At 44.0% G+C, this 26,364-nt stretch overlaps 1 protein-coding gene across 1 annotated transcript; it reads left to right on the forward strand.

Annotated features, from left to right (window-relative positions):
* Positions 1-5,979: 5,979 nt before the first annotated feature.
* LOC122931685 (protein kinase C delta type-like) lies at positions 5,980-8,167 on the forward strand. The gene is made up of 8 exons (XM_044285754.1): positions 5,980-6,301; positions 6,493-6,581; positions 6,710-6,880; positions 7,132-7,223; positions 7,338-7,539; positions 7,652-7,843; positions 7,960-8,088; positions 8,159-8,167. Exons 1-8 carry the CDS (start codon positions 5,980-5,982, stop codon positions 8,165-8,167), a joined length of 1,206 nt encoding a protein of 401 aa, XP_044141689.1.
* Positions 8,168-26,364: the final 18,197 nt, after the last annotated feature.

Here is a 26,364-nt window from a genome sequence, read left to right on the forward strand (position 1 = left end):
TGTTCTTAAAAATTTTAAAATTAGCTTCTTAACTTCTAAGCCTTCTTACTTCCTAAAAACATTAAAATAACATGTGGGGAATGTAAAGTAATAACTATTTTATGAAGTATCACTATCCGTTTTAAAAGCAGAGAAATTCTAATTTTGAAAATAGCGACTTTTTGTCAAATCTTTTGCCAATTTTGGATTTTTCTTATGCATGAAGGTAAAACATATCAACTCAAATTCACCACTAACACGAAGTATGGTGTCACGAGAAAACAATCTCAGAATGGCTTGAATAAGTAAAACCATTCCAAAATAACACCAGATAAACTGACACATGTCAGATTTGAAAAATGGGAATCCTGCATTTGGTCCAAACTGGCTGTTGCTTGAAGGGATTGATGCGATTGAATATTATACAAAGCAGCAAATAATATACACACATAGAAGTGTCAACCTGCTCTATAAATATATCACATTATGTAAAATGATTGCTAAATGGTATAAAAAAAAAGTAAAAAAAAAAAAAGTTAATAAATCACAATAAAAACATAGTGTACCCTAAAATGGAAACAAAGAAAATACAAAAGTAGCATAAAAAGGCCTTAGGCAGCATGTACATGACAGTAAAAAAAACGGTCATGTGATGGATGTTTTTTTAACGGCATCAGACATCCATTTTAAGGCCAATGGTAGTCTATGAGGTTATTTACCCGGCAGTTTGTTTGACGGCCAGTGAATAACGGATGTAAAAAAATAGAACATGTTCTATCTTGTCTGTTTTTCACTGACCGACTGCCGACATACAATTGAATTGGTCTGTTTTTAATGCCCATTTCTCATTAAGGCATCAGTGAAAAAAAAGTGTTCAAAATGGACAGTTTATCCGTTCTTAACAGACCTTAGGGCTCATTCACACGACCGTATGAATGGGTCCGCATCTGTTCCGCAATTTTGTGGAACGGGTACGGACCCATTCATTTTCAAAGAAAGAGCATGTCTTATTCTTGTCCTAAATATTAATGATGTATCCTTAGGAATGTCTATCCTTATGTAATTGGTAGCCGACAATCAGCTGAATGAAGGGACGCCATGTCTACCCTGGACACAATGTATCATTTTCCCTAACAAGATGCATAATTAGAGTAGAATTGCATCTTGTTAAATTGTTAAGCTGTTTGTAGAGGAGAGTTTTTATTCTGGGAATAAACTGGAAATAATATAAATGATAAATGCTAGAGAGACTTAGTAAATAGAAAATCATGGACCTTTAAAACTGCTGATAAACACAGGCTTGTCAGCCAGGCTGATGATGTCACAGGTACCTGTAAAGCCATGTCACCTTTGACAGCCAGCCATGACACAGATACCTCTGTAAAGTCATGTGACCTTTAGAATGTGGTGATGTCACAGATGCTTTTGTGATGTCATATAACAATTGATTCTAGCTTTCTGCAGCCTGAATTTCGGCCATATTTCTTCATCACTTGACGGGTGAAGGCGACTTTTACTTGCGCTCAGCAAATTTTGGTTTTGTTCAAAGAACAGAAAAGAGGGCCTGTTAGCCAAGCCGTTCCAAGTGTCATCATGGAACGCGCTGAAGGCGCACAGGACCTTCCTCGGCCCAGTGACATCTATGGGCTGAACATGGAGGTTCCAAAGAATCTTCCCAAAAAAAGAAAAAGGAAGAGAAAGAGGAGAGTTCAGCCGCCAAATAAGAGGAGGAGAATAGAAACATCAGAGAAGGCGAAAGATTGCGGCAAAGAAAAAATTATCAAGGCTTCGAAAAGACCTGGAAGCCCTATACAGGAGAGTATCCTAAAAAAGAGGAAGAGGGGAGAAAAGACAGGGGGAAAAGCTGAAGATGGATCCAGCACATCCTATAACACTGAGATGGAACAGCTGTCAGGTGAGTGCAGATCTAAGACACCTAGAGCCAATATCTCCCAATAACGTATCAATGGGTTTGTCCACTTATGAACATGATTAAGGAGCATTTTTGTCTTTCATGCCCCATAAAATTCTTATCCTCTAATATCGTAATTACTATTGGAGGCCAAACGCAGGAATATTAACTATAATGTCTCTTCTCTGTACCAGTGACAACCTCAGCAGAAACCCCCATCATTGTGACTGGACTGGAAAGCGTCACCTTCCATAAAATTCTTGGAGAGGGTGGTTTTGGTAAAGTAAGTTTAGCAGTTGTTGTCACTTTTTCCTTATGTATGGTAATATGACTATAGCAAAATCCAGATTTCACATCTTCTCATGGCAGGATGCGCCATTCCTCAAGTTCTAATGTTCTGTCTCCTCTAGGTCATGCTGGCCACACATCCCGACTGCCAACAACAACTGGCAGTGAAGCTGGTGAAGAAGAGGGTCCTGCTTCAGAACTTTAGAAACAACGTTCTGATTGAGCGACAGGTCCTGGAGGTGACTGGGAAAAGTCCACTATTCACCCACGCTTATGCCACCTTCCAGACCAAGGTAAGAGTCTTATTCACTACTGGGTTTTGTGAGTAGGTCAGTTCTTTCCAACCCCATCCTACTTTTGCCAATATTGTTGTACTTAAATGAGTTCCAAGACTTGCACTATGATGATGGTAGGTCAACCTGAACCTCTGGCTTCTTCTACTTGGGAAGCATAACATCTCCTAAGCAGGGTATATATATGCACTCTAATATCCCATAGTTAAGTATCTTTGAAACTTACATGATATGCTCTGTCTTTATCACAGGACTATGCCTTCTTCATCATGGAGTTTCTTAGTGGAGGAGACCTAGGTGACCTCATACATGCCAAAGCCCCATTCACCATTCCAGTCACCAGGTAAGGCAGAACATAGATATCTTAGAAAAGGCAATAGTTGTCAGGAACATCCATCTTCATATCATGTATTGGTCTCATAGTGAATGTTGATATTTTCTCTTTTTTTGTAATCAGATTTTTTGCAGCTGAGATCATCTGTGGGCTGCAGTTTCTCCATAACAGAGGCATCATACATAGAGACATAAAACCAGAAAACATCTTAATGGACAGCGCCGGTCACTTGAAGATTGCCGATTTCGGTCTTGCCGTGATGAACATCTTTGGGGAAAGGAAGATCTCACAATATGCCGGAACTCTTAGCTACATGGCACCCGAGGTAAATAATTATCTATGTGCTTCTCATTGTGCCTAGGGCTGGACATCTCCATGACTTCTGCTGCTCTGGACAATGCTCTTATTTTTTTATTGTCTCCCTGATATTTCTACAGATTCTTCTGGAGAAACCCTACAACACGGCAGTGGACTGGTTCTCAGCTGGTGTGATGATATATGAGATGGCTACTGGCAAATATCCATTCTCTGCCAGAATATTTCCTGAAAAACTTCAGAAGTCACTGATTAACGATGTTCCCACCTACCCAAAACGACTCGACCCCCAAGCCAGAGACCTCATAGAGAGGGTAAGTATAAAAACATATAGCAGTACAACAGCGGCTAAATATGACATTGAAAACTAGGGACTACATTGGAAAGTGTCATCTACAATTCTGAAATGTCTTCAATATATTTTTTCCAGCTCTTAATCAAGTCACCAGAGAGTCGCCAGTTAGCGGTATGTAACATCAGGGAACATCCATTTTTCATGGACATCGAGTGGACAGATATAGAGGAAGCAGCAGCTTGTCCACCATTCCAACCAGGACCAGTAAGTACAGGATCCAGGGAAAATGTGGGTAGTAGTAAAGTTCCATTGTGCCCTTTCTTGTTAAACACAGGATCTTTGATCTTCTCTCCACAGCCACCAGTGATGACATTGAAAAAAATAAATGATGTCCTATCCTCCACCGAAGCCAATAAGCCACCAATGGCCGATAAAGATCAAAAGCTATTCTGTGGATTCACTTTTGCCAATGGCAGATGGCAGGTCATAAAGCCAATACAAGAACCTGTCATACGTCATCGCAGGTGGGTCACCGTAACTGAGAGGGAAATATGGGGATTATTGAAAGTTCCCTCCATTACCTGTGATTCTATCAGCAGAGTGTGGTGTGGAGTCCATTCACTGATGAAAGCTTATAGTCTGCTGATGGGTCTACAGGGTAAACGTGCAGGTGGTTACCACTATTACAATGCTATTTTATCTCTTGGCAGAACATTTGGCAGAATTGTGAGAGAGATCGTCCACAGGATCTGGAGGAGGATAAACCACTGGAAGTGAGCAGCTCCACTATATATACAGATGTCCGCAATAGATCAGTGGGAGAAAACCATCATGTTATAGCAGAGCTTCTTAATGACATCACACTCACCAGGAAAATCCACAGAGAATTGCTGTCCTTGTATGAGCCTCAAATTCCAACCTCTGACCTCTATGTACTCTCCTGACGACTTATCGGTACTGTGATATAACAGTCCTGGTCCTTCAGTTTCATTTCCAACTGCCACTAGGAGTAACCTGAGGGTCATAACCTGCGGAGTAGCAGGAGCAGAGAAGCAGCAGGAAGTCGATGAAGATTCTTCCACGAGTCAATGAATTGACTGCCAGCGCTTCTAGTCCACAAGCTGCCTGTTGTGCCCAAGGGAAGGGTAGTCCTGACGCCATGGTTCCCTAGAGGTTTCCTCCACAGGGGGTTTTTCCTCTCCTGCGTGCCAATGGATAACAACATCAACAAGAAAATGGTAACTTGTTGGACTCTGCCCTCAGTGTTGATCACACCATCCACTAGTGGCATAGAGGGACCGAAGAGGACATTTACCACCAATAAACAATAAACAGTACCATTCACCATCATCTGGTAGTAGCGTGATTATCTTATATCTAACGAATCCTTAGACTCTACAGTAATTTGTTTATCTATAATGGAGAGCATACAAGTCCAATAAGACTTGTCTCAATACAGTGTCTCTATGCTAAAACATGTCCCTCCCAGAAAACTATGAGTGGCCCACAATATATGAAATGTGGGGAAATATCCTTATTAAAATGTAACCTTTATACGATATGCATTAAAATATACACCAGAGGATGCATCACATTACAAGACATATAATCAAGGGGTGCTATAATGTCGACCCCACTGCTGGCAGGGAAGAAAAAACACTGGTAGGCACTGATGCGCCTGTATAGACGCTAACGGTGTTACCCAGCCAGCACACACATACAACAAATATTGGGGTTCAATGATCGGTACCCCACTTCTGGTGGAACAAAGATAGATATAACTGCTGCGCCTGTGTAGACGCCAGCAGTCTTACCTGACCAACCAGGTGACAAGGGTCAGCGTCGCAAAATGGACAGTTTATCCGTTCTTAACAGACCTTAGGGCTCATTCACACGACCGTATGAATGGGTCCGCATCTGTTCCGCAATTTTGTGGAACGGGTACGGACCCATTCATTTTCAAAGAAAGAGCATGTCTTATTCTTGTCCTAAATATTAATGATGTATCCTTAGGAATGTCTATCCTTATGTAATTGGTAGCCGACAATCAGCTGAATGAAGGGACGCCATGTCTACCCTGGACACAATGTATCATTTTCCCTAACAAGATGCATAATTAGAGTAGAATTGCATCTTGTTAAATTGTTAAGCTGTTTGTAGAGGAGAGTTTTTATTCTGGGAATAAACTGGAAATAATATAAATGATAAATGCTAGAGAGACTTAGTAAATAGAAAATCATGGACCTTTAAAACTGCTGATAAACACAGGCTTGTCAGCCAGGCTGATGATGTCACAGGTACCTGTAAAGCCATGTCACCTTTGACAGCCAGCCATGACACAGATACCTCTGTAAAGTCATGTGACCTTTAGAATGTGGTGATGTCACAGATGCTTTTGTGATGTCATATAACAATTGATTCTAGCTTTCTGCAGCCTGAATTTCGGCCATATTTCTTCATCACTTGACGGGTGAAGGCGACTTTTACTTGCGCTCAGCAAATTTTGGTTTTGTTCAAAGAACAGAAAAGAGGGACTGTAAGCCAAGCCGTTCCAAGTGTCATCATGGAACGCGCTGAAGGCGCACAGGACCTTCCTCGGCCCAGTGACATCTATGGGCTGAACATGGAGGTTCCAAAGAATCTTCCCAAAAAAAGAAAAAGGAAGAGAAAGAGGAGAGTTCAGCCGCCAAATAAGAGGAGGAGAATAGAAACATCAGAGAAGGCGAAAGATTGCGGCAAAGAAAAAATTATCAAGGCTTCGAAAAGACCTGGAAGCCCTATACAGGAGAGTATCCTAAAAAAGAGGAAGAGGGGAGAAAAGACAGGGGGAAAAGCTGAAGATGGATCCAGCACATCCTATAACACTGAGATGGAACAGCTGTCAGGTGAGTGCAGATCTAAGACACCTAGAGCCAATATCTCCCAATAACGTATCAATGGGTTTGTCCACTTATGAACATGATTAAGGAGCATTTTTGTCTTTCATGCCCCATAAAATTCTTATCCTCTAATATCGTAATTACTATTGGAGGCCAAACGCAGGAATATTAACTATAATGTCTCTTCTCTGTACCAGTGACAACCTCAGCAGAAACCCCCATCATTGTGACTGGACTGGAAAGCGTCACCTTCCATAAAATTCTTGGAGAGGGTGGTTTTGGTAAAGTAAGTTTTAGCAGTTGTTGTCACTTTTTCCTTATGTATGGTAATATGACTATAGCAAAATCCAGATTTCACATCTTCTCATGGCAGGATGCGCCATTCCTCAAGTTCTAATGTTCTGTCTCCTCTAGGTCATGCTGGCCACACATCCCGACTGCCAACAACAACTGGCAGTGAAGCTGGTGAAGAAGAGGGTCCTGCTTCAGAACTTTAGAAACAACGTTCTGATTGAGCGACAGGTCCTGGAGGTGACTGGGAAAAGTCCACTATTCACCCACGCTTATGCCACCTTCCAGACCAAGGTAAGAGTCTTATTCACTACTGGGTTTTGTGAGTAGGTCAGTTCTTTCCAACCCCATCCTACTTTTGCCAATATTGTTGTACTTAAATGAGTTCCAAGACTTGCACTATGATGATGGTAGGTCAACCTGAACCTCTGGCTTCTTCTACTTGGGAAGCATAACATCTCCTAAGCAGGGTATATATATGCACTCTAATATCCCATAGTTAAGTATCTTTGAAACTTACATGATATGCTCTGTCTTTATCACAGGACTATGCCTTCTTCATCATGGAGTTTCTTAGTGGAGGAGACCTAGGTGACCTCATACATGCCAAAGCCCCATTCACCATTCCAGTCACCAGGTAAGGCAGAACATAGATATCTTAGAAAAGGCAATAGTTGTCAGGAACATCCATCTTCATATCATGTATTGGTCTCATAGTGAATGTTGATATTTTCTCTTTTTTTGTAATCAGATTTTTTGCAGCTGAGATCATCTGTGGGCTGCAGTTTCTCCATAACAGAGGCATCATACATAGAGACATAAAACCAGAAAACATCTTAATGGACAGCGCCGGTCACTTGAAGATTGCCGATTTCGGTCTTGCCGTGATGAACATCTTTGGGGAAAGGAAGATCTCACAATATGCCGGAACTCTTAGCTACATGGCACCCGAGGTAAATAATTATCTATGTGCTTCTCATTGTGCCTAGGGCTGGACATCTCCATGACTTCTGCTGCTCTGGACAATGCTCTTATTTTTTTATTGTCTCCCTGATATTTCTACAGATTCTTCTGGAGAAACCCTACAACACGGCAGTGGACTGGTTCTCAGCTGGTGTGATGATATATGAGATGGCTACTGGCAAATATCCATTCTCTGCCAGAATATTTCCTGAAAAACTTCAGAAGTCACTGATTAACGATGTTCCCACCTACCCAAAACGACTCGACCCCCAAGCCAGAGACCTCATAGAGAGGGTAAGTATAAAAACATATAGCAGTACAACAGCGGCTAAATATGACATTGAAAACTAGGGACTACATTGGAAAGTGTCATCTACAATTCTGAAATGTCTTCAATATATTTTTTCCAGCTCTTAATCAAGTCACCAGAGAGTCGCCAGTTAGCGGTATGTAACATCAGGGAACATCCATTTTTCATGGACATCGAGTGGACAGATATAGAGGAAGCAGCAGCTTGTCCACCATTCCAACCAGGACCAGTAAGTACAGGATCCAGGGAAAATGTGGGTAGTAGTAAAGTTCCATTGTGCCCTTTCTTGTTAAACACAGGATCTTTGATCTTCTCTCCACAGCCACCAGTGATGACATTGAAAAAAATAAATGATGTCCTATCCTCCACCGAAGCCAATAAGCCACCAATGGCCGATAAAGATCAAAAGCTATTCTGTGGATTCACTTTTGCCAATGGCAGATGGCAGGTCATAAAGCCAATACAAGAACCTGTCATACGTCATCGCAGGTGGGTCACCGTAACTGAGAGGGAAATATGGGGATTATTGAAAGTTCCCTCCATTACCTGTGATTCTATCAGCAGAGTGTGGTGTGGAGTCCATTCACTGATGAAAGCTTATAGTCTGCTGATGGGTCTACAGGGTAAACGTGCAGGTGGTTACCACTATTACAATGCTATTTTATCTCTTGGCAGAACATTTGGCAGAATTGTGAGAGAGATCGTCCACAGGATCTGGAGGAGGATAAACCACTGGAAGTGAGCAGCTCCACTATATATACAGATGTCCGCAATAGATCAGTGGGAGAAAACCATCATGTTATAGCAGAGCTTCTTAATGACATCACACTCACCAGGAAAATCCACAGAGAATTGCTGTCCTTGTATGAGCCTCAAATTCCAACCTCTGACCTCTATGTACTCTCCTGACGACTTATCGGTACTGTGATATAACAGTCCTGGTCCTTCAGTTTCATTTCCAACTGCCACTAGGAGTAACCTGAGGGTCATAACCTGCGGAGTAGCAGGAGCAGAGAAGCAGCAGGAAGTCGATGAAGATTCTTCCACGAGTCAATGAATTGACTGCCAGCGCTTCTAGTCCACAAGCTGCCTGTTGTGCCCAAGGGAAGGGTAGTCCTGACGCCATGGTTCCCTAGAGGTTTCCTCCACAGGGGGTTTTTCCTCTCCTGCGTGCCAATGGATAACAACATCAACAAGAAAATGGTAACTTGTTGGACTCTGCCCTCAGTGTTGATCACACCATCCACTAGTGGCATAGAGGGACCGAAGAGGACATTTACCACCAATAAACAATAAACAGTACCATTCACCATCATCTGGTAGTAGCGTGATTATCTTATATCTAACGAATCCTTAGACTCTACAGTAATTTGTTTATCTATAATGGAGAGCATACAAGTCCAATAAGACTTGTCTCAATACAGTGTCTCTATGCTAAAACATGTCCCTCCCAGAAAACTATGAGTGGCCCACAATATATGAAATGTGGGGAAATATCCTTATTAAAATGTAACCTTTATACGATATGCATTAAAATATACACCAGAGGATGCATCACATTACAAGACATATAATCAAGGGGTGCTATAATGTCGACCCCACTGCTGGCAGGGAAGAAAAAACACTGGTAGGCACTGATGCGCCTGTATAGACGCTAACGGTGTTACCCAGCCAGCACACACATACAACAAATATTGGGGTTCAATGATCGGTACCCCACTTCTGGTGGAACAAAGATAGATATAACTGCTGCGCCTGTGTAGACGCCAGCAGTCTTACCTGACCAACCAGGTGACAAGGGTCAGCGTCGCAGGGGAACCAGGCCTGATGAAAGGGAGTGTAGACAGGAGATGCAGTCATGAACGTGTAGATGCTGTGCCCTACACAGGCGCAGCAGTGGCGTCTACACAGGCGCAGCAGTTATATCTATCTTTGTTCCACCAGAAGTGGGGTACCGATCATTGAACCCCAATATTTGTTGTATGTGTGTGCTGGCTGGGTAACACCGTTAGCGTCTATACAGGCGCATCAGTGCCTACCAGTGTTTTTTCTTCCCTGCCAGCAGTGGGGTCGACATTATAGCACCCCTTGATTATATGTCTTGTAATGTGATGCATCCTCTGGTGTATATTTTAATGCATATCGTATAAAGGTTACATTTTAATAAGGATATTTCCCCACATTTCATATATTGTGGGCCACTCATAGCTCTTAATCTTGAAATATCAGTGGGACTGTTTTCACTAATAGTCTCTATCAGATATTATATTTTCCTACTGATATGGCAGGATTTCTGGCGACGGGATTTGATTCAGAAAACTGGTTACATGAGGCCAAGGATATATTTTCGGACAAACAATTTAACCAGAAAAAGTATTTACCATCTTTCCAAACCGCCTTTGTGGACCTTACCCAGGTCTACAAAGAACAGATTACGTCCTGGTGGGAGGTGCAAAGTCTGGACAATTATATTAAAAACAATATTGTCCCAAGGGGGCTACGTATCTCTCTCCTCCCAGCGGCTCGTCTACGACAACATCCTGGCTTTCTAACTAAATGGGAGCACGAAGCCACCAGTAGTTCCCTCAGGCTGATGAAGCTTTTGCTGGATGAGGAGAGAGCTAATCTAGCCACCCTTAGTCAGAAACTGACAGAGTACACAGAGGTAGCGCAGACTTTCTCGCAAGAAGCGGAATTCCAGAACAAAGAAAAGCAGCTCCAACTCACCTTAGAAAAATACCAATATCATCTCAAAGAAAGGAAACATCGACAGTTTATTAGAGATCTCTCAGATTTTAAAGAAAACCGTATATACTCCTCTCTAGGTAATACAAGAAGAGAAATTGTACCAAGCAATTCTGAGAGATCCTCTACTGAAACTGACCTATCCGACTCTGAGAGAGAAACTGCCCCCAAAATAAGTCAACACCCCAACAGGGGAAGATACAGGAGGGGTAGAGGTCGGGGCGCATATAGAGGCCAGGAGAACCGTTTTTTAGGCCAGTTCAACCAGAATATGGAATATCCGCTACGCAATCGCATACAGAAACCTCCGAATTAGCTTTAGGACCACAAGTCCTAAATCTTTCTTCACGTGTCCTCAATACTGATGAGATTAAAGCCCTTGAATTAGGTCTGAGCTTTGTACCCACCCCAAAATTCGATAGATTTTCGTTTGTTAAAGACGTCAATCTATTCATTCGCAAATTAAGGTGGCACAAACACTTTAGACTTATGGACCGTCGCCAATGCCAAGAGTTGGGGATCCCGATTGATCTACTAAAAGATGTAGAACTTCTACAGTCCCTAGACTCTAATAAGGACAACACTCAGGGCAACGGTCCTTTCACAAACCTTAAAGTAAAGAGTACGAAGATGCCACCCACTGCGAACGAACTATCTTGCATAGACGTATTCCTCAATATGGTCACCAGGGATCTGGAGGATCTTAGAGTCTCCACACATCATTCCAACTGCGCCGAGTCTGTGACCACCGCTATTTCATCACTAGCTGACGACCACCAAATCGTCATTAAACCCGCCGACAAGGGGGGGAATGTTGTGGTCATGGACTCGGCGCAATATGAGAATATGTGTAGGAGTATACTCTCTGATGCAGGGACATATGAAGTACTGTACAGTGACCCCACCGAGGGATATAGGCGGGAACTTAAAAATATTTTGGAAGAAGCGAAAGCTACTAACATCATTTCCGCTGAGGAATTTGCCTTTCTTTTCCCTTTGCATCCTCGGAAATCTACATTCTATAGTCTCCCCAAGGTGCATAAAGGGGTTAGTCCCCTCAAGGGGAGACCAATTGTATCGGGGGTGGACAATCTTAACCAGAATCTGGGTATTTACATCGACCGGGTATTGGCACCGTTTGTTACGGCTCTCCCCTCCCATGTCAGAGACACCACTGACCTCCTCAAGCGTTTGGAGGGGCTGACATTGGAGGAGACATGTCTCCTTTCCAGCATCGACGTTGAGGCCCTATATTCATCCATACCACACAATTTGGGTCTCAAAGCAGTAGAACACTTTCTTCGATCACGGGGTTGTCAGTATCGCGCCCACAGCCAATTTGTCCTGGGTCTTCTTGAGTTTACACTTACATGTAATTTCTTCACCTTTGACGGGAGGACCTACCACCAGCTCAGGGGTACAGCGATGGGGAGTCCGTGTGCCCCATCGTATGCCAACTTATTCCTGGGCTGGTGGGAGGAGACCATCGTATTCAAGGAAGATGAAGCTCTGGACACCTACGAAATTGGTCTGTGGGCGCGATACATCGATGATATATTCATTCTTTGGAATGGAGATCAGGGGACCTTTGAAGACTTTGTTCAGCATCTTAACCAGAATAATATTGGTATGTGCTTCACTAGTGAGTCCGACCCCACGACCCTGCCATTCCTGGACATAAAAACCTCCAGGAATGCGAGGGGGGAACTGGACACGTCAATTTATAGGAAGGCCACCTCTACGAATTCCCTCCTGAGATGGGAGAGCAACCATCCTCTCCCACTCAGGACAGGAATTCCTAGAGGCCAATACCTGCGACTCAGACGCAACTGCTCTAATAAACATGACTTTATCAACCAAGCAGCGGATCTGAGGTGTAGATTTTTGTCGAGGGGATACCCCGACCATGTTCTGAGATCGGCGTATCAGAAAGCTCTGTCCCGACCAAGATGCTCATTGCTCACTCCCAATCAAACATCCACTTCGCCAACTAGGGTCACGAGAATTATTGCCAATTTCGATAGGGGGTCAAAACAAGTCAGGCAGATTTTAGGACGCCATTGGCAAATTCTTAAAATGGACCCTGACTTAAAAGACGTTTTGGGTGACCAACCACAGATAACTTATCGCAGGGGACCGAACATACGCGACAAGTTAGTGCATAGTCACTATGCACCTGACCGCACCAAGACCACCTGGTTGCGATGCAGGAGTGTGGGATGCTACAGATGTGGGAACTGTATAGCGTGCAAACGCATAGACGTCACCAAGTCATTTGTGAGCAATGTCACAGGCAAAACATATTCAATCCCACATTTCATCAATTGTAAATCTAGAGGGGTCATCTATCGGATCCAGTGTGAATGTGGGATTGAATATGTTGGCAAAACGATACGGGAACTCAGGAGGCGGATAGGGGAGCATTTGGGGGACATCTCTCACAAGCGAGACACCCCAATCTCGAAACATGTGCACACTGTGCACAATGGAAAAGCCACCCTGAAGTTCCTGGGCTTTGATCTGGTCAAACCGCCAGTGAGAGGGGGGAATTGGGACAGATGCCTGCTTCAACAAGAATCTCGATGGATTTTTCAACTTAAAACATCTGCACCCTTAGGCCTGAATGAAAGGCTGGATTATGGGTGTTTTATATAGATTGCGGGGTAGCTTCTTCATAATAGAAACAATGCTCATATTATAGGTGGCATTCTATTCTCTAGGATAGCATGCACTTATATGAGACACTTTCCGAATTCAAAATATTTGCTAAATACTTGGTATTATGTCTAGTCCTTTGTATTGTATCCATGTTGCTGGTATCGTGTAAGAAATATCAGCTTTGTTCTGCTACGACTCTATATCGTAGCGTTGTCACGGACGCCTCTATTCTCGGGACGTACTGTGAGGTTACTTCCTGTTGACATACTCTCCTAGGTAACCGCTGTCTCGCTCCGCCTCCTGATCTGATTGGTCGCCGCAACCATGTGGCATAGGCGTCGGCGTGTGGTGCGTCGCGGCGCATGCGCGTGACGTCACACGCCGACGCAGGTGCTGACAGGGCGGTCTCCCAGGTGGAGGCGCGCTGGCGATTTATTTAAACCCCACGAAGGTATGTGTCAGGGTGGCTGGTATAGGTTGAGGGACCCCCTTAGGGACTTTACCACATTGAGGACCACCATATCCTCACACACTAAGAAGCGGAGAAGTATCCATTCCTCTGCAGCATGGCAATCCGTCATCATGGATGCCTGCCCCTAGACTTTGACCTTTACTTTTTGAGTCTAGTCTTCAATGTAACCGCCTAACTGCAGTGTATGTTTAACTGCTACCTGCGGCTATAGACGGTACTTTTGTTTTTTGTTTCTACATGTACTGAATCCCCCTGATGAGTCGACACGACAGAAACGTGCCACGTCGGGAGGTCTGTAGTCACTATAGATTTTATTATTTTTGTTCAATTTACTAGGGTTCAGGTCCTAACTAGGGACAGGCATCCGGACGGGGTCGCCCTTTTCAGGGCGAGTGCTCTGTGTAGACAGGCAGCATGAAAACAGGTCCCATTCCTACCAAGTATATAGGGTGATATAGGGCACAGCATCTACACGTTCATGACTGCATCTCCTGTCTACACTCCCTTTCATCAGGCCTGGTTCCCCTGCGACGCTGACCCTTGTCACCTGGTTGGTCAGGTAAGACTGCTGGCGTCTACACAGGCGCAGCAGTTATATCTATCTTTGTTCCACCAGAAGTGGGGTACCGATCATTGAACCCCAATATTTGTTGTATGTGTGTGCTGGCTGGGTAACACCGTTAGCGTCTATACAGGCGCATCAGTGCCTACCAGTGTTTTTTCTTCCCTGCCAGCAGTGGGGTCGACATTATAGCACCCCTTGATTATATGTCTTGTATTGTGATGCATCCTCTGGTGTATATTTTAATGCATATCGTATAAAGGTTACATTTTAATAAGGATATTTCCCCACATTTCATATATTGTGGGCCACTCATAGCTCTTAATCTTGAAATATCAGTGGGACTGTTTTCACTAATAGTCTCTATCAGATATTACCTCCCAGAAAACCCCATTAATGAAACTGGACAACCCCTTTAAAAAAATAAAAAGTAGCTTTAAAAAAAGTATAAAAAATATATGCCAGGCATATTAACCCCTTCACGCATTTGGACACAACCCTACGTCCAAATGGCATGTATGGCATATAACCCATATCCGTTCATTTATAAGTTATAAAAAAATGAAAAAATAAAAAAAATACACATAATTTGAATCGCCGCCTCCGTAACAACCTGATCTGTAAAGGTATCATGTTACTAATCATGTGTGGTGAACGCTGTAAAAAAATTGTTAAAAACAATGACGGAATTGCTGTTTTTGTCACCTCACCTCCACCAAAAAAAACGTGATCAAAAAGCCATAAGTACTGCAAAATGATACTAATAAAATATACAGCTTGTTGCACAAAAAAATAAGCCCTCACACAGCTACATTGGTGAAAAAATAAAAAAGTTGTAAAATACATTTACTTTTGTATATTAATGTTTTATTAAGGTTTTTCCAGAATAATCAAATCAGCATTGAACAGTGTCAATGACAAGAATAGTACCAGTGGTGCAGTACAGAAAATAAGCATAAGAGATAATTTTCTAATACATAGACTGAACAAAAAGTCAAATGTATAATCATATAACTACAGGCATCCAAACAAACACAAAGAAAAAAGACAATAGACATAGGAGACGAACATACGAGACAGTGGGAGAGGGGGAGGAAAGGAGGTTGGGGGGGTGTTACAGCATAGCGAAGAGGACCTAAACCCTGGTGTCTCGAAACAAAGATGTGGAGCGAAAGTCATCCCAGGGGCTCCAGCTCGTCACGAACTGGGACGCATCTGAGGGCGTTACACTGATAAGGTCTTCCAACCTCAGGGGAGGAGGGAGAGGTGGATTTCCAGTGTCTGGGGATCACCGCTTTTGCCGCCTGTAGCATGTATTTCAATAGAGATTTCTTATAAGCTGGGGCATTCAGAATGGTATCAAACAGCAAAAAGGTCTCTGGGGAGTTCTGCATGGGGGGGGGGACCGTTTTGTGGACAAAGACCCAGAAAGGGCGCAGCACACTACACTGCCACCAGACATGGAGCATTGTGCCCTCCTCCGTAAGACATCTCCAGCAACGATCCGATACTGTCGGGAACCAACGGTGGAGCAGCACCGGCACTCTGTACCACCTAGAGACAATTTTATAACTCGTTTCTTGAGCTTTGGTAGAAATCGTGAATTTGTGAGACAGCATGAAACATTTCTTCCATTGAGCAGGGGTATACTGCCTCCATAAGTCACGTTCCCATGCCTGGCAAAACGGAGGAGGGCACAAGGACCGCCGGTGTATTAGCAGCTTGTAAACAGAGGATACAGGATGTAGGACCGCAGAGGGGGAAAGACACATCTTTTCAAAGTCTAAGTTGCGGGATAAATTATGAGTCTTGGCAAAAGAGGAGTGGAACTAACGAAGCTGTAAAAACTTTAAAGAAGCACAGACCGAGGGGGTCAGAGTGTCCAGTATATGAGATAGGGGCTTCAATGCTGAACCCGAGAGGACATGACAGAACCGAAGTGGGCGGCTCCGCGTGCCCGTAAGGAAGGGACCAGTCGACCGGGCCGGGGGAAAGTTGGGGTGGTCAGTTATCGGAAATTAAGGGCCTTTAGTGTCGATTAATGACGCCATTCGGTTTATGGCAGACAGAATCAAAATGGTCTGGTGCGCCGTAAAATACAGATGTGAATGCGAAGGGCATGGTAGTCCCGCCAACCATGGGAGGCCAGTAATTGAACCAGGGGCAGAGTCCCGGGCAGTGTGAACCCAAGCCTTAGACATGTCCGTATGAAGCATGTCCAGTAACCGGGCATACGCAGTAGCGTGGTAGTACAATCGACAATCAGGTAGGCCCACCCCCCCATTTTCCTTAGGACGTGTCAAAACTTCCCATTTTAACCGTGGTCTGCTGGGTGCCCAAGCAAACTGTGTGAAACACTGACGCAGTTGTGACCAGAATGTGGAGGGAATACGGAGGGGAATCGTCTGCAATAAATAAGGCAGTTTAGGCAACAGGTTCATTTACAGAGTACTAATCTTACCAAACCAGGAAAAATCATGCCTGCGCCAACCATCTAGATCTTTTTGAAAACGCTGAAGGAGGGGTGTAAAGTTCAACGAAAAGAGCCGCAAAAGGTCAGAGGTGATTCTCGTGCCGAGATAAGTTATCCCAGCGGAGGGCCAAACAAAAGGGAAAGAGCCCTTAAGGGAGGAAGCCAGAGCTTCCGGCAGAGTGACATTCAAAGCCTCAGACTTGGACATGTTGATTTAAAAATTTGTCCTAACACCATAGTCAGAGATCTCTTTGAGCAAGGAGAGCAAGGAAACACGGGGGTTAGTAATATAAAGGAGGAGATCATCGACATATGCCGCACATTTGTGTTCCCGTGAGCCTATCCTAATCCCTGAGATGTCTGGGTTGGCTCGGATGGAGGCAAGAAGTTGTTCCATAACTAGAACGTACAGGAGGGGAGACAGAGGGCACCCCTGCAACGTCCCGTTGTGAATCGGGAAGGAGGAGAAAACGGTTCCGTTAGTCTTAACCCGGGCTGTAGGGCGCTGATATAGAGACAGAACCTTAGACAGAAACATCGGGCCTACACCAATATGGGATCAGGCAGCCTGGATGGCTGGCCACGCTATCCTGTCAAAAGCCTTCTCGGCATGGGACAGGATCATGAGGGGAGTCTTTTTCAATTTGGCATAATGGATAATATCAAGGGTCCTAAGGGTGTTATCGTGGGCCTCCCTCCCCGGCACAAATATGACCTGATCATTGCAAATTAAAGAAGGCAAATGAACATTCAATCTATTCGCCAGCAATCTGGCAAAGATCTTAAGATCTACGTTTAAAAGAGAGATTGGACGATAACTGGCACATAGGTGCGGGATGACAGTAATATGGGCCTCTGTGGACTGCGCCGGGAAGGGAAGCCCAGAAGACACCACGTTGAAGATCGACAACAGGACCGGGGACAGATGTGTGGAAAAAGTTTTATAAAAAAGGGGACGTAAACCCGTCAGGGCCAGGGCTCTTGCCACCAGGTAGGGTCTTGAGCACTAACTGGAGTTCAGCGTCCGTAAATGGGGCCTCTAGACTGGATGAGTCAGTGTGTGACAGTTTAGGAAGCAAATTGGAGGAGTTAGAAGGGATGCCCGTCTGCTGTACTGGGGTGTGAGGGAGATTATAGAGTTGCGAATAAAAGGTGTGGGAAGTGGCAGCTATGTCCGGGGTGGTGTGCACCATGCGATCTCAAGCCGTTTTGATGGCGGGGATATGAGAAGCAGCCATCTTCCCCTGGAGAGCTCTCGCCAACATACGACCACTCTTGTTCCCAAACTTGTAGAATTTACTCCTGCAAATTTGCAGCATACGTCTATAAGACGATTCCAAAAGGAGCTTAGCTTACATGTGTGCATTCTGGAGGTCACGCAGGGTTTGCAGAGAGAGTGCTTGCTTGTGGGCAAGTTGCAGCGAGGAGACCTTTTGCAATGCAAGTTTAAGGGAATGGGCCTTCTCTTTTTTGAGGCGGGAACAGTGTCTGATAATTACACCCCGAAGGACACATTTCATAGCCTCCCACTGCACAGGAAGCGGGTGGGATCGTCTCTATGGTCCGCTAAGAAATGTTTTATGCTATCGGTGAGGTCAGCAACACAGACTGCGTCGAGAAGAAGGGACTCATTAAGGCGCCAAGTCCACTCCTGCTTGGCCATAAAGGGGAGGGTCAGGGAGCAATACACCGGAGCATGGTCGGACCACACAATGTTACCAACATGCGTGGCGGTCAGCCAGGACAAGGCCGGTTGTGGGAGAAGGATATAATCAATACGACTATAAGAGTCGTGAGGAGCAGAATAAAAGGTATAGTCCCTGTCTGCCGGATGCTGAAGACGCCAGGGGTCTCTAAGCTGCAACTGAAGCAGGGCACGTTTGACTTTTTTTGTGGTGGAATAAGGGAGTAATGCGCGGCCTGCAGAATTATCAAGGGTAGAATCAAGGGCCAGATTAAGGTCCCCACACAGAACTAAAGTCCCACGGATCACTGGAGCTATTTTGTCCAGCAGATCCTCCACAAACGAGGCCTGATTCTGATTGGGGGCATATACATTAAGGAAGGTGAATTCCCTACCCCCTATGAGCAGCATAAGAGCTAAATACCAGGCATCTGGGTCGACCGTACAGTCCAGCACTTGGTGAGGTAAAGACCGATGGATCGCTATGGCGACTCCCTTCGTCTTATTAACCGGGTTATTCGCAAAGTGCCAAGTCGTGTAGTGTCGATGACGGATGGCAGGGGCATGACCCACCTTAAAATGTGTTTCCTGGAAACAAACAACCTGTACCCACTGACGGTGAAAGTGGTGAAGCACCTGGGCTCTTTTCTCTGGGGTGTTAAAGCCCTTCACGTTGAAGGATGCAATCTTCAAGGATGCCATACCTGCAGGGAGAGGGAAAAAACACCAAGGAAGGGAAGGCAAACAATTGACAAAAGATGAGGAGAAAGGGAAAGGAACAGGAAACAAAAGCAAAAAGGAAAGAATAGAGTGACCAAAGGGTCAAAAGAAGCTATCACCTGGGACCAAGTGCCCCAAGGGAGAGTCTCCGGGTCTTCGGTAGAAGTGTCAACCAGATAGGAGCTACTCATTACCAAAGAAGGGTCACAGCAAACCCCTCAGGTAGCAGAAAAGGACGGAAAGCTGCGTCATGCCCCCAACTGGTGGTGAACGGGGTCGTCCCGGCGGTCCTGGAGCGTATGGAAGAATGGATGGCCAGGAGCCCAGGTCCACATGAGGTAAGTTCAACTACTGAAGAAAATTATGAAGGTCCGACGGGTCTCAGAGGGTAGCCTGCTGTCCCTTAGGGCCTGCGAGGAGAGCAAAGGGGAAACCCCAACGGTAAGGAATGCCACGATTCTTAAGGCTCGTTGCGCCAAGGTGTGGCGAGAAATATCTTGCAGCAGAATGAAAGGAGTGCTCTCGTAGGACAAGGACGACGACTACCTCGCTTTCAGTAGGATCTGTTCTTCCACGGAGTAGAAGTGAACTCTGCAAATAACGTCCCTTGGCTTTGAAGGATCCGGATTAGGAGGGCGTAGCGCCCTATGAGCCCGGTCAATTTCAATGTTGGTGCTAGGTGGGCGCCCCAAGAGTCCATTGAAGATCTTCACCAGGGTGGGCATAAGGGACGCTGGAGATACAGATTCCGGGAGGCCATGGATTTGCAAGTTATTGCGACGGTTCCTGTTTTCAACATCATCCAAATGATGGTGCAGGATGTGCAATTGAGTATCATAAGATTGCATTTTCTCAGCCAGCGATTGAACAGTAGCTGATAAGGAGACATGGTCCTGTTGAAGAGAGTTCACTCGAACACCCAGTGTGGTCATCTCAGAGCGGACCTGGGCAAACTCTTTTTTACATTCTTGTAAAATATCAGCTGCAAAGCTGGAGAGATCCGCCTTAGACGGCAGGGAGCATAGCAGGTTGCGTAGATCCGCCATAGTGGGCGGCCGAGAATCCTCGTCCAACGACAGAGTGGAGGCGGGAGGCCTCCGAAAGGGCTGAGGAGATCCCTGCAGGTCCGCGATGGCAGTGGCAGCTGAGGCACACGGGTTAGGAGAGGCGACTCCGCCACGCCGAGAGTGGGATCCATCCCATGAGGAGTCCATAGACCAGTGCGGTGACGCCGCCAAAGATGGTTCAGTGGAGTGAGAGGGAGGGCGGAATGGGTCCCGCGGAGAATGCTGCACCGGAGCCGTCTCTGGGTACGGGGACAAAGCTGAGCTGGAGGGTACACCCGCAAATAGAGAAGGCGCCCAGGAAGGGGTCTGATGGGCGGATGAGGTACAGGCCCCGGAGGGCCGCATGGAAAGTTCTGTGGCAGGGCAAAATGGGGATGCAGAAGGTCTGAGAGCCCCAATATCCGGCCCGGTCATGTGAGGAGGAGACCGGGACTGCCGTTGCGGAAATGAGGTCCCTCCATTACTGACCTGGGTGAGGGCAGGCCGCTGTGACAACTGCGCCGCCTGGAGAGGTTCCCGCCATGGAATTTCTGTAGGTCCAGAGCCGGGGTCCGGCCGGCATCTTCCGTGCCTGGAGACATTGATGCAGGTCCTGGTATGGAGCCTAGGAGGGGTTCAGAGGCGGACTGGGATCGGGTGTGGCAGTGTGGAGGATCAAGAAGGCCGGAGGCCACTGAGGAGACTGCAGCTGGGCGGTGTATGGGAGGATCGGCGCCATCTTGCAGGCGCATGTCACGCTCCTTCAGGCTGGAACTCAGCGCGGTGGGCTGTTTAGCAAACAGCCGAGGTTAGTCACCCTGGGAGGATGGCAGGGGAGCCACAGACCTGGCTCTGCTCTTTGTGAGAGTTTTCCCCATGTGAAACGAGTGGCTGGCACTGAGGAATACCTGGGTAGCAGAGGAGCTCACTCCTGCATGGCTGGACACGCCCCCATCAAAAAGACATTTATTTTTAACACAAAACTGATTTTATACAAAAAAAGTCATAAAACATAAAAAAACTATAATTTTGGTATCGGCATAACCATATCAACTGACAGATTAAAATTATCATATCACTTTTACTGCAAAAGGAACCCCATAAGAAATAAAAATAAAAATAAAAAACACTTGAATGGGACAAGGGATCAAAAGATCCCAGGTTCTAGACCCCTAGTAATAAAAAAGTTGTATGTACCCCAAAAATGGTACTAATAAAAACTACAATTCTTTCCTCCAAAAAACAAGTCTTCATACAGCTCTGTAGATGGAAATATAAAAAAGTTATCGGTGCCATAAAATGTTGATGCAAAGAATTTTTTTTCAAAGGTTTTATTTTTTTTTAGAAGTAGTAAAAAAACAACACAAAAAACATACAAATTTAGTATCTGCAAAATTGTATTGATCCGCAGAATAAGGATGTCATGTCATTTTTAGCGCACAGTGAAAATCGTAATATCAAAACTTTAAAAACCTTGTTGTTTTTTTCCAGTTAAATAAGGTAGTCATTGATCAAACTGGTGTAAAGTAGTACTGGCTTAGTTACCCATAGCAACCAATCAGATTCCTCCTTTCATTTTGGAAAGATCCTTTCGAAAATGAAAGGAGGACTCTGATTGGTTGCTGTGGGCAACTAAGCCAGTTCTACTTTAGACCAGTTTGATAAATGACCTCCTTTGGCTATGTGAACAGAAAATTATAAAAAAAACTGAAAAAGTTATAGTTATTAGAATGTGGGGAGGAAAAAAATCAAGATGAAAAAACAAAAATGGGCCTGGTTTAAAAGGAGTTAAAAAGATAAGCACCAAAGAGACACAGAATAGTTAGACCTCTTCAAAGATCATCCAGATATCCTGTGACAGGTTTTAAGTTCCATCATATGTTATGCATACTGGTGATCTTTTTCAGATGATGACCCCCAGAAGGCAGCTTTTCAATGCTTCTGAGTGGCCGTTCACCGTATTTAGCAATATTTATTTTTCTACAGTTACAGTACTGACATCTGCTGGCCAAAGGGGTGTACTACATATTACTCAAATGTGAATAAACCATAACAGCTTGAAGGGAACCTGTCACCAGGATTTTGGGTATAGAGCTGAGGACATGGGTTGCTAGATGGCCACTAGCACATCCGCAATACCCAGTCCCCATAGCTCTGTGTGCTTTTATTGTGTTAAAAAAACTATTTGATACATATGCAAATGAACCTGAGATGAGTCAGAGCTTGAAAATATGACTCTTCTCTGGTCACACAAGTTAGGGCTCTTTCACACCTGCGTTCTTTTGTTCCGGCATAGAGTTCCGTCGTCGGGGCTCTATGCCGGAAGAATCCTGATCAGTTTTATCCTAATGCATTCTGAATGGAGAGAAATCCGTTCAGGATGCATCAGGATGTCTTCAGTTCAGGACCGGAACGTTTTTTTGGCCGGAGAAAATACCGCAGCATGCTGCGCTTTTTGCTCCGGCCAAAAATCCTGAACACTTGCCGCAAGACCGGATCCGGAATTAATGCCCATTAAAAGGCATTAATCCGGATCCGGCCTTAAGCTAAACGTCGTTTCGGCGCATTGCCAGACCCGACGTTTAGCTTTTTCTGAATGGTAACCATGGCTTCCGGGACGCTAAAGTCCTGGCAGCCATGGTAAAGTGTAGTGGGGAGCGGGGGAGCAGCATACTTACCGTCCGTGCGGCTCCCAGGGCGCTCCAGAGTGACGTCAGGACGCCCCACGCACATGGATGACGTGATCGCATGGCACGTCATCCATGCGCATGGGGCGCTCTGACGTCACTCTGGAGCGCCCCGGGAGCCGCATGGACTGTAAGTATACTGCTCCCCCGCTCCCCACTACTACTATGGCAACCAGGACTTTAATAGCGTCCTGGCTGCCATAGTAACACTGAAAGCATTTTGAAGTTCACTTGCGTTTTTCCGGATCCGGCGTGTAATTCTGGCAAATGGAGTACACGCCGGATGCGGACAACGCAAGTGTGAAAGAGGCCTAAGATATTACTCTTTTATGTTAATTTGCATAAAAGGCGGGAAGTACAAAAATTACTTATTGAATTTGTCTGCAAATTAAATTAAAAGTGTAATTTATATGTTTCGGGTAACACAATGAACATAAAGAAACGCTCAGTGAGGGTAGCATAGTAGAGGTGACAGGTTCCCTTTAAGTTTAAACTTTCAGGGTCTCTAGTTTCTACTATAAGCTGCGCCTTTTATATATGTGTGTAGCATTCTGTAACATCCTATACTGAGGACTTCAGTTGTTTTCTATTAATTTTCATTTTCAGAAAATAGAGTTGTATATAGTATGGATGCCCATAGTGTCTATCAGTGAAATTAATGACAAAGAACCTGTATGCAGATGTCAGACTCAGGCCACTTTATGCTCTTCTTTCTATTTATCAGGGAGTGATCCAAGTACACAATCCACAGTGACCTCAGCACCTGAGCACAAAACAAGCCGGGAATCAGGTTATTGTCAATGTAAATCAATATCAATATTTTAGGAAGAACCACATTGAAAAATAAGAGCTTATGTACATGGCAATGCCAGGATCAGTTATAGAGGCACAAGGAGTCCACATTACAGACCCATAGACGCTGTCTGAGATGGGAATACCCCTTTAACAGAATTCGATGAATGGTGTAAATAGGAACCACAGAAATCTGTAATATGGCAATGTGCATAAGGTCTTACTAAGGATATTTCCATTTCACAATTATTGAATACAGATGAGGCAGTCAAATAATGTAGCTAACTGTATTAAAATAAAACTGAACCTTACTTAATATATTGAAAAAGGATACTGTACATTTTACCACTGACCTTGGGTATAAGAATGGGCACCCAAATGTGCAGTGTATGTGTATATATATATATACAGATGTGTCCTTCTCCATTTTTTCAATTGGCTACATATATTCTAAAGTTATTCTACTAGATCAATATGGTCAGTGCGTACACGGGTGTACTTCTTACAAATATTTCTCAACACAATGAATGAAGTACCAAAATACCCATAAAAATAGAAACATTTATTGTATGCTTATTAAAAAACATACATACATACATACAATGACGTGGAAACAAATAAAGTGCGAACAAGCAATTGCTCACATCAATCCTATGACATCATACTATAATGACGTGTATGGGCTACCATCTGAAGTATATAATAAATGTAAACATATATCGATATCTTCTCAGCTTTACTATGCAGCCATATCTGGTACACATACCAAAATGTCATAAGGACCTATAGAGAGCACAGGATTCATCCTATACGGTACATCATATCCTATATCTATGCTAGTGGACAGGTCCACACAAACCGAGACCACTATCACCAGTAGAGATGTCGTGAACATAAAATTTTCTGTTCGCGACCGGCGAATGCAATTTTCCACAAATGTTCGCGAACGGGCGAACCGGGCGAACCGCCATAGACTTCAATAGGCAGGCCAATTTTCAAACCCACAGGGACTCTTTCTGGCCACAATAGTGATGAAAAAGTTGTTTCAAGGGGACTAACACCTGGACTGTGGCATGCCAGAGGGGGAACTCCCATGGAAAATTACGTAGTTGACGCAGAGTCGGGTTTTAATCCATAAAGGGCATAAATAACCTAACATTCCTAAATTGTTTGGAATAACGTGCTTTAAAACATCCAGTGTGTGTATACGATCAGGTATAATGTTGTATCGATAGAAGTATAGTGGGCACTCGATATCTGGCACTACGTATTGGGTATAACAAATTTATTCAGATAGACGGTGTTATCAATCAATCACATACATAAAATAAAACTTGCAAAATATTCCCAATTATATGACAGTACAATTTATAAAAATGTTTCTATAAGTATTCATAAAATATTCCTAAAAGTTAAAAATAGAAAAATATTCATATTAATATACTCCTAGAGGTTAATAATATAGATATATATATTCACATTTATTAGTCCCTTTAAAATCTTCCGCAATAATTAGTGCGATTGATATAATAAGATGTACTGAGTTTTGGCAGTGTATATCCGCTCATATATTCAAGTCTGCAGGTCTCACTTCTATGAAGGATTGTAATGGTGGCTATTCAGGGGTTAGTTGTATGCAGTGTGTTATAATTGTATTTAACTTACTGCTTAATGTTCGTTGATTTCTCTGACCTTCGTGGCGTCCCACTACTGGTCAGTTCACTCACCCCTCTTCTTATATGCCGTGTATGGACTGCGCTTCCTTTTAGCAATATTGTTGCGATGTCCGTAAGGTTTCCTCTTGGTCTCTGTTCAGCGTCCCACGTGTAGATGGTTTGTCACGTGATCGGAGCTTCAGAGTGTTTGTCACGTGATCGGAGTTTCAAAGCGTCACGTAACCTAGATCCGATGCGGTTGGATTAGTTCAAGTTCCGGAGGCGGTACCAACCTCCGTTTGTACAGCTTTCTGGCGATAATCTTGTTGTTTTTTCGCACTAGTTTGTTGCTGGTTGTAGTAATGTAAGACGTCTAATTACTATAAGGATCTCATCCACTCCCGCTATACGCGTTTCGAGGTTGCGAACCTCTTCCTCAGTAGCTAGTTTTTGAGATCCTTACTTCCTCCTTATAAATCTTTGTAAGTCCCACCCTTTCTTCTAATTGAGATTACTCCCAAAATCTGGTCAGGATTTCCAATCTGTGAACACTTCCTTTAGCTATGTATTTTCTTATGTTTTCAATGCACCATTTTTGCGGTTAATCCTATGCATATCAAAACATCATACATATATATACCATATAAAGTTATCATACGCATTATATTCATATGAATTATATTATAATCAAATGTATGTCATATGTATAAAAATACTATAAAACAATAAAAATAATTTTTTTTTAAAAAAAAGGATATATATATATATTAGTCTCAGATATTCAGATTGTTTCATTACTTTAAAATCCCTTTCTGTTTTCTGTTTTTCTTTACCCTGTATTTTCACCAATATATTCGTATTTTTATTCGTAATTTTTATTCGTAATTTCTAAAAATTTTGGGAGTAATCTCAATTAGAAGAAAGGGTGGGACTTACAAAGATTTATAAGGAGGAAGTAAGGATTTCAAAAACTAGCTACTGAGGAAGAGGTTCGCAACCTCGAAACGCGTA

The sequence above is a fragment of the Bufo gargarizans genome, chromosome 3, assembly GCF_014858855.1.
Source record: "Bufo gargarizans isolate SCDJY-AF-19 chromosome 3, ASM1485885v1, whole genome shotgun sequence".
In the NCBI taxonomy this organism is placed as follows: Eukaryota; Metazoa; Chordata; class Amphibia; order Anura; family Bufonidae; genus Bufo; species Bufo gargarizans.

Coding starts and splice junctions, on each gene's coding strand:
- LOC122931685 (XM_044285754.1), top strand. CDS start 5,980: ATGGAACGCGCTGAAGGCGCACAGGACCTTCCTCGGCCCAGTGACATC. Junction 6,881..7,131: donor ATGCCACCTTCCAGACCAAG/GTAAGAGTCTTA, acceptor TCTTTATCACAG/GACTATGCCTTCTTCATCAT. Junction 7,540..7,651: donor TTAGCTACATGGCACCCGAG/GTAAATAATTAT, acceptor ATATTTCTACAG/ATTCTTCTGGAGAAACCCTA.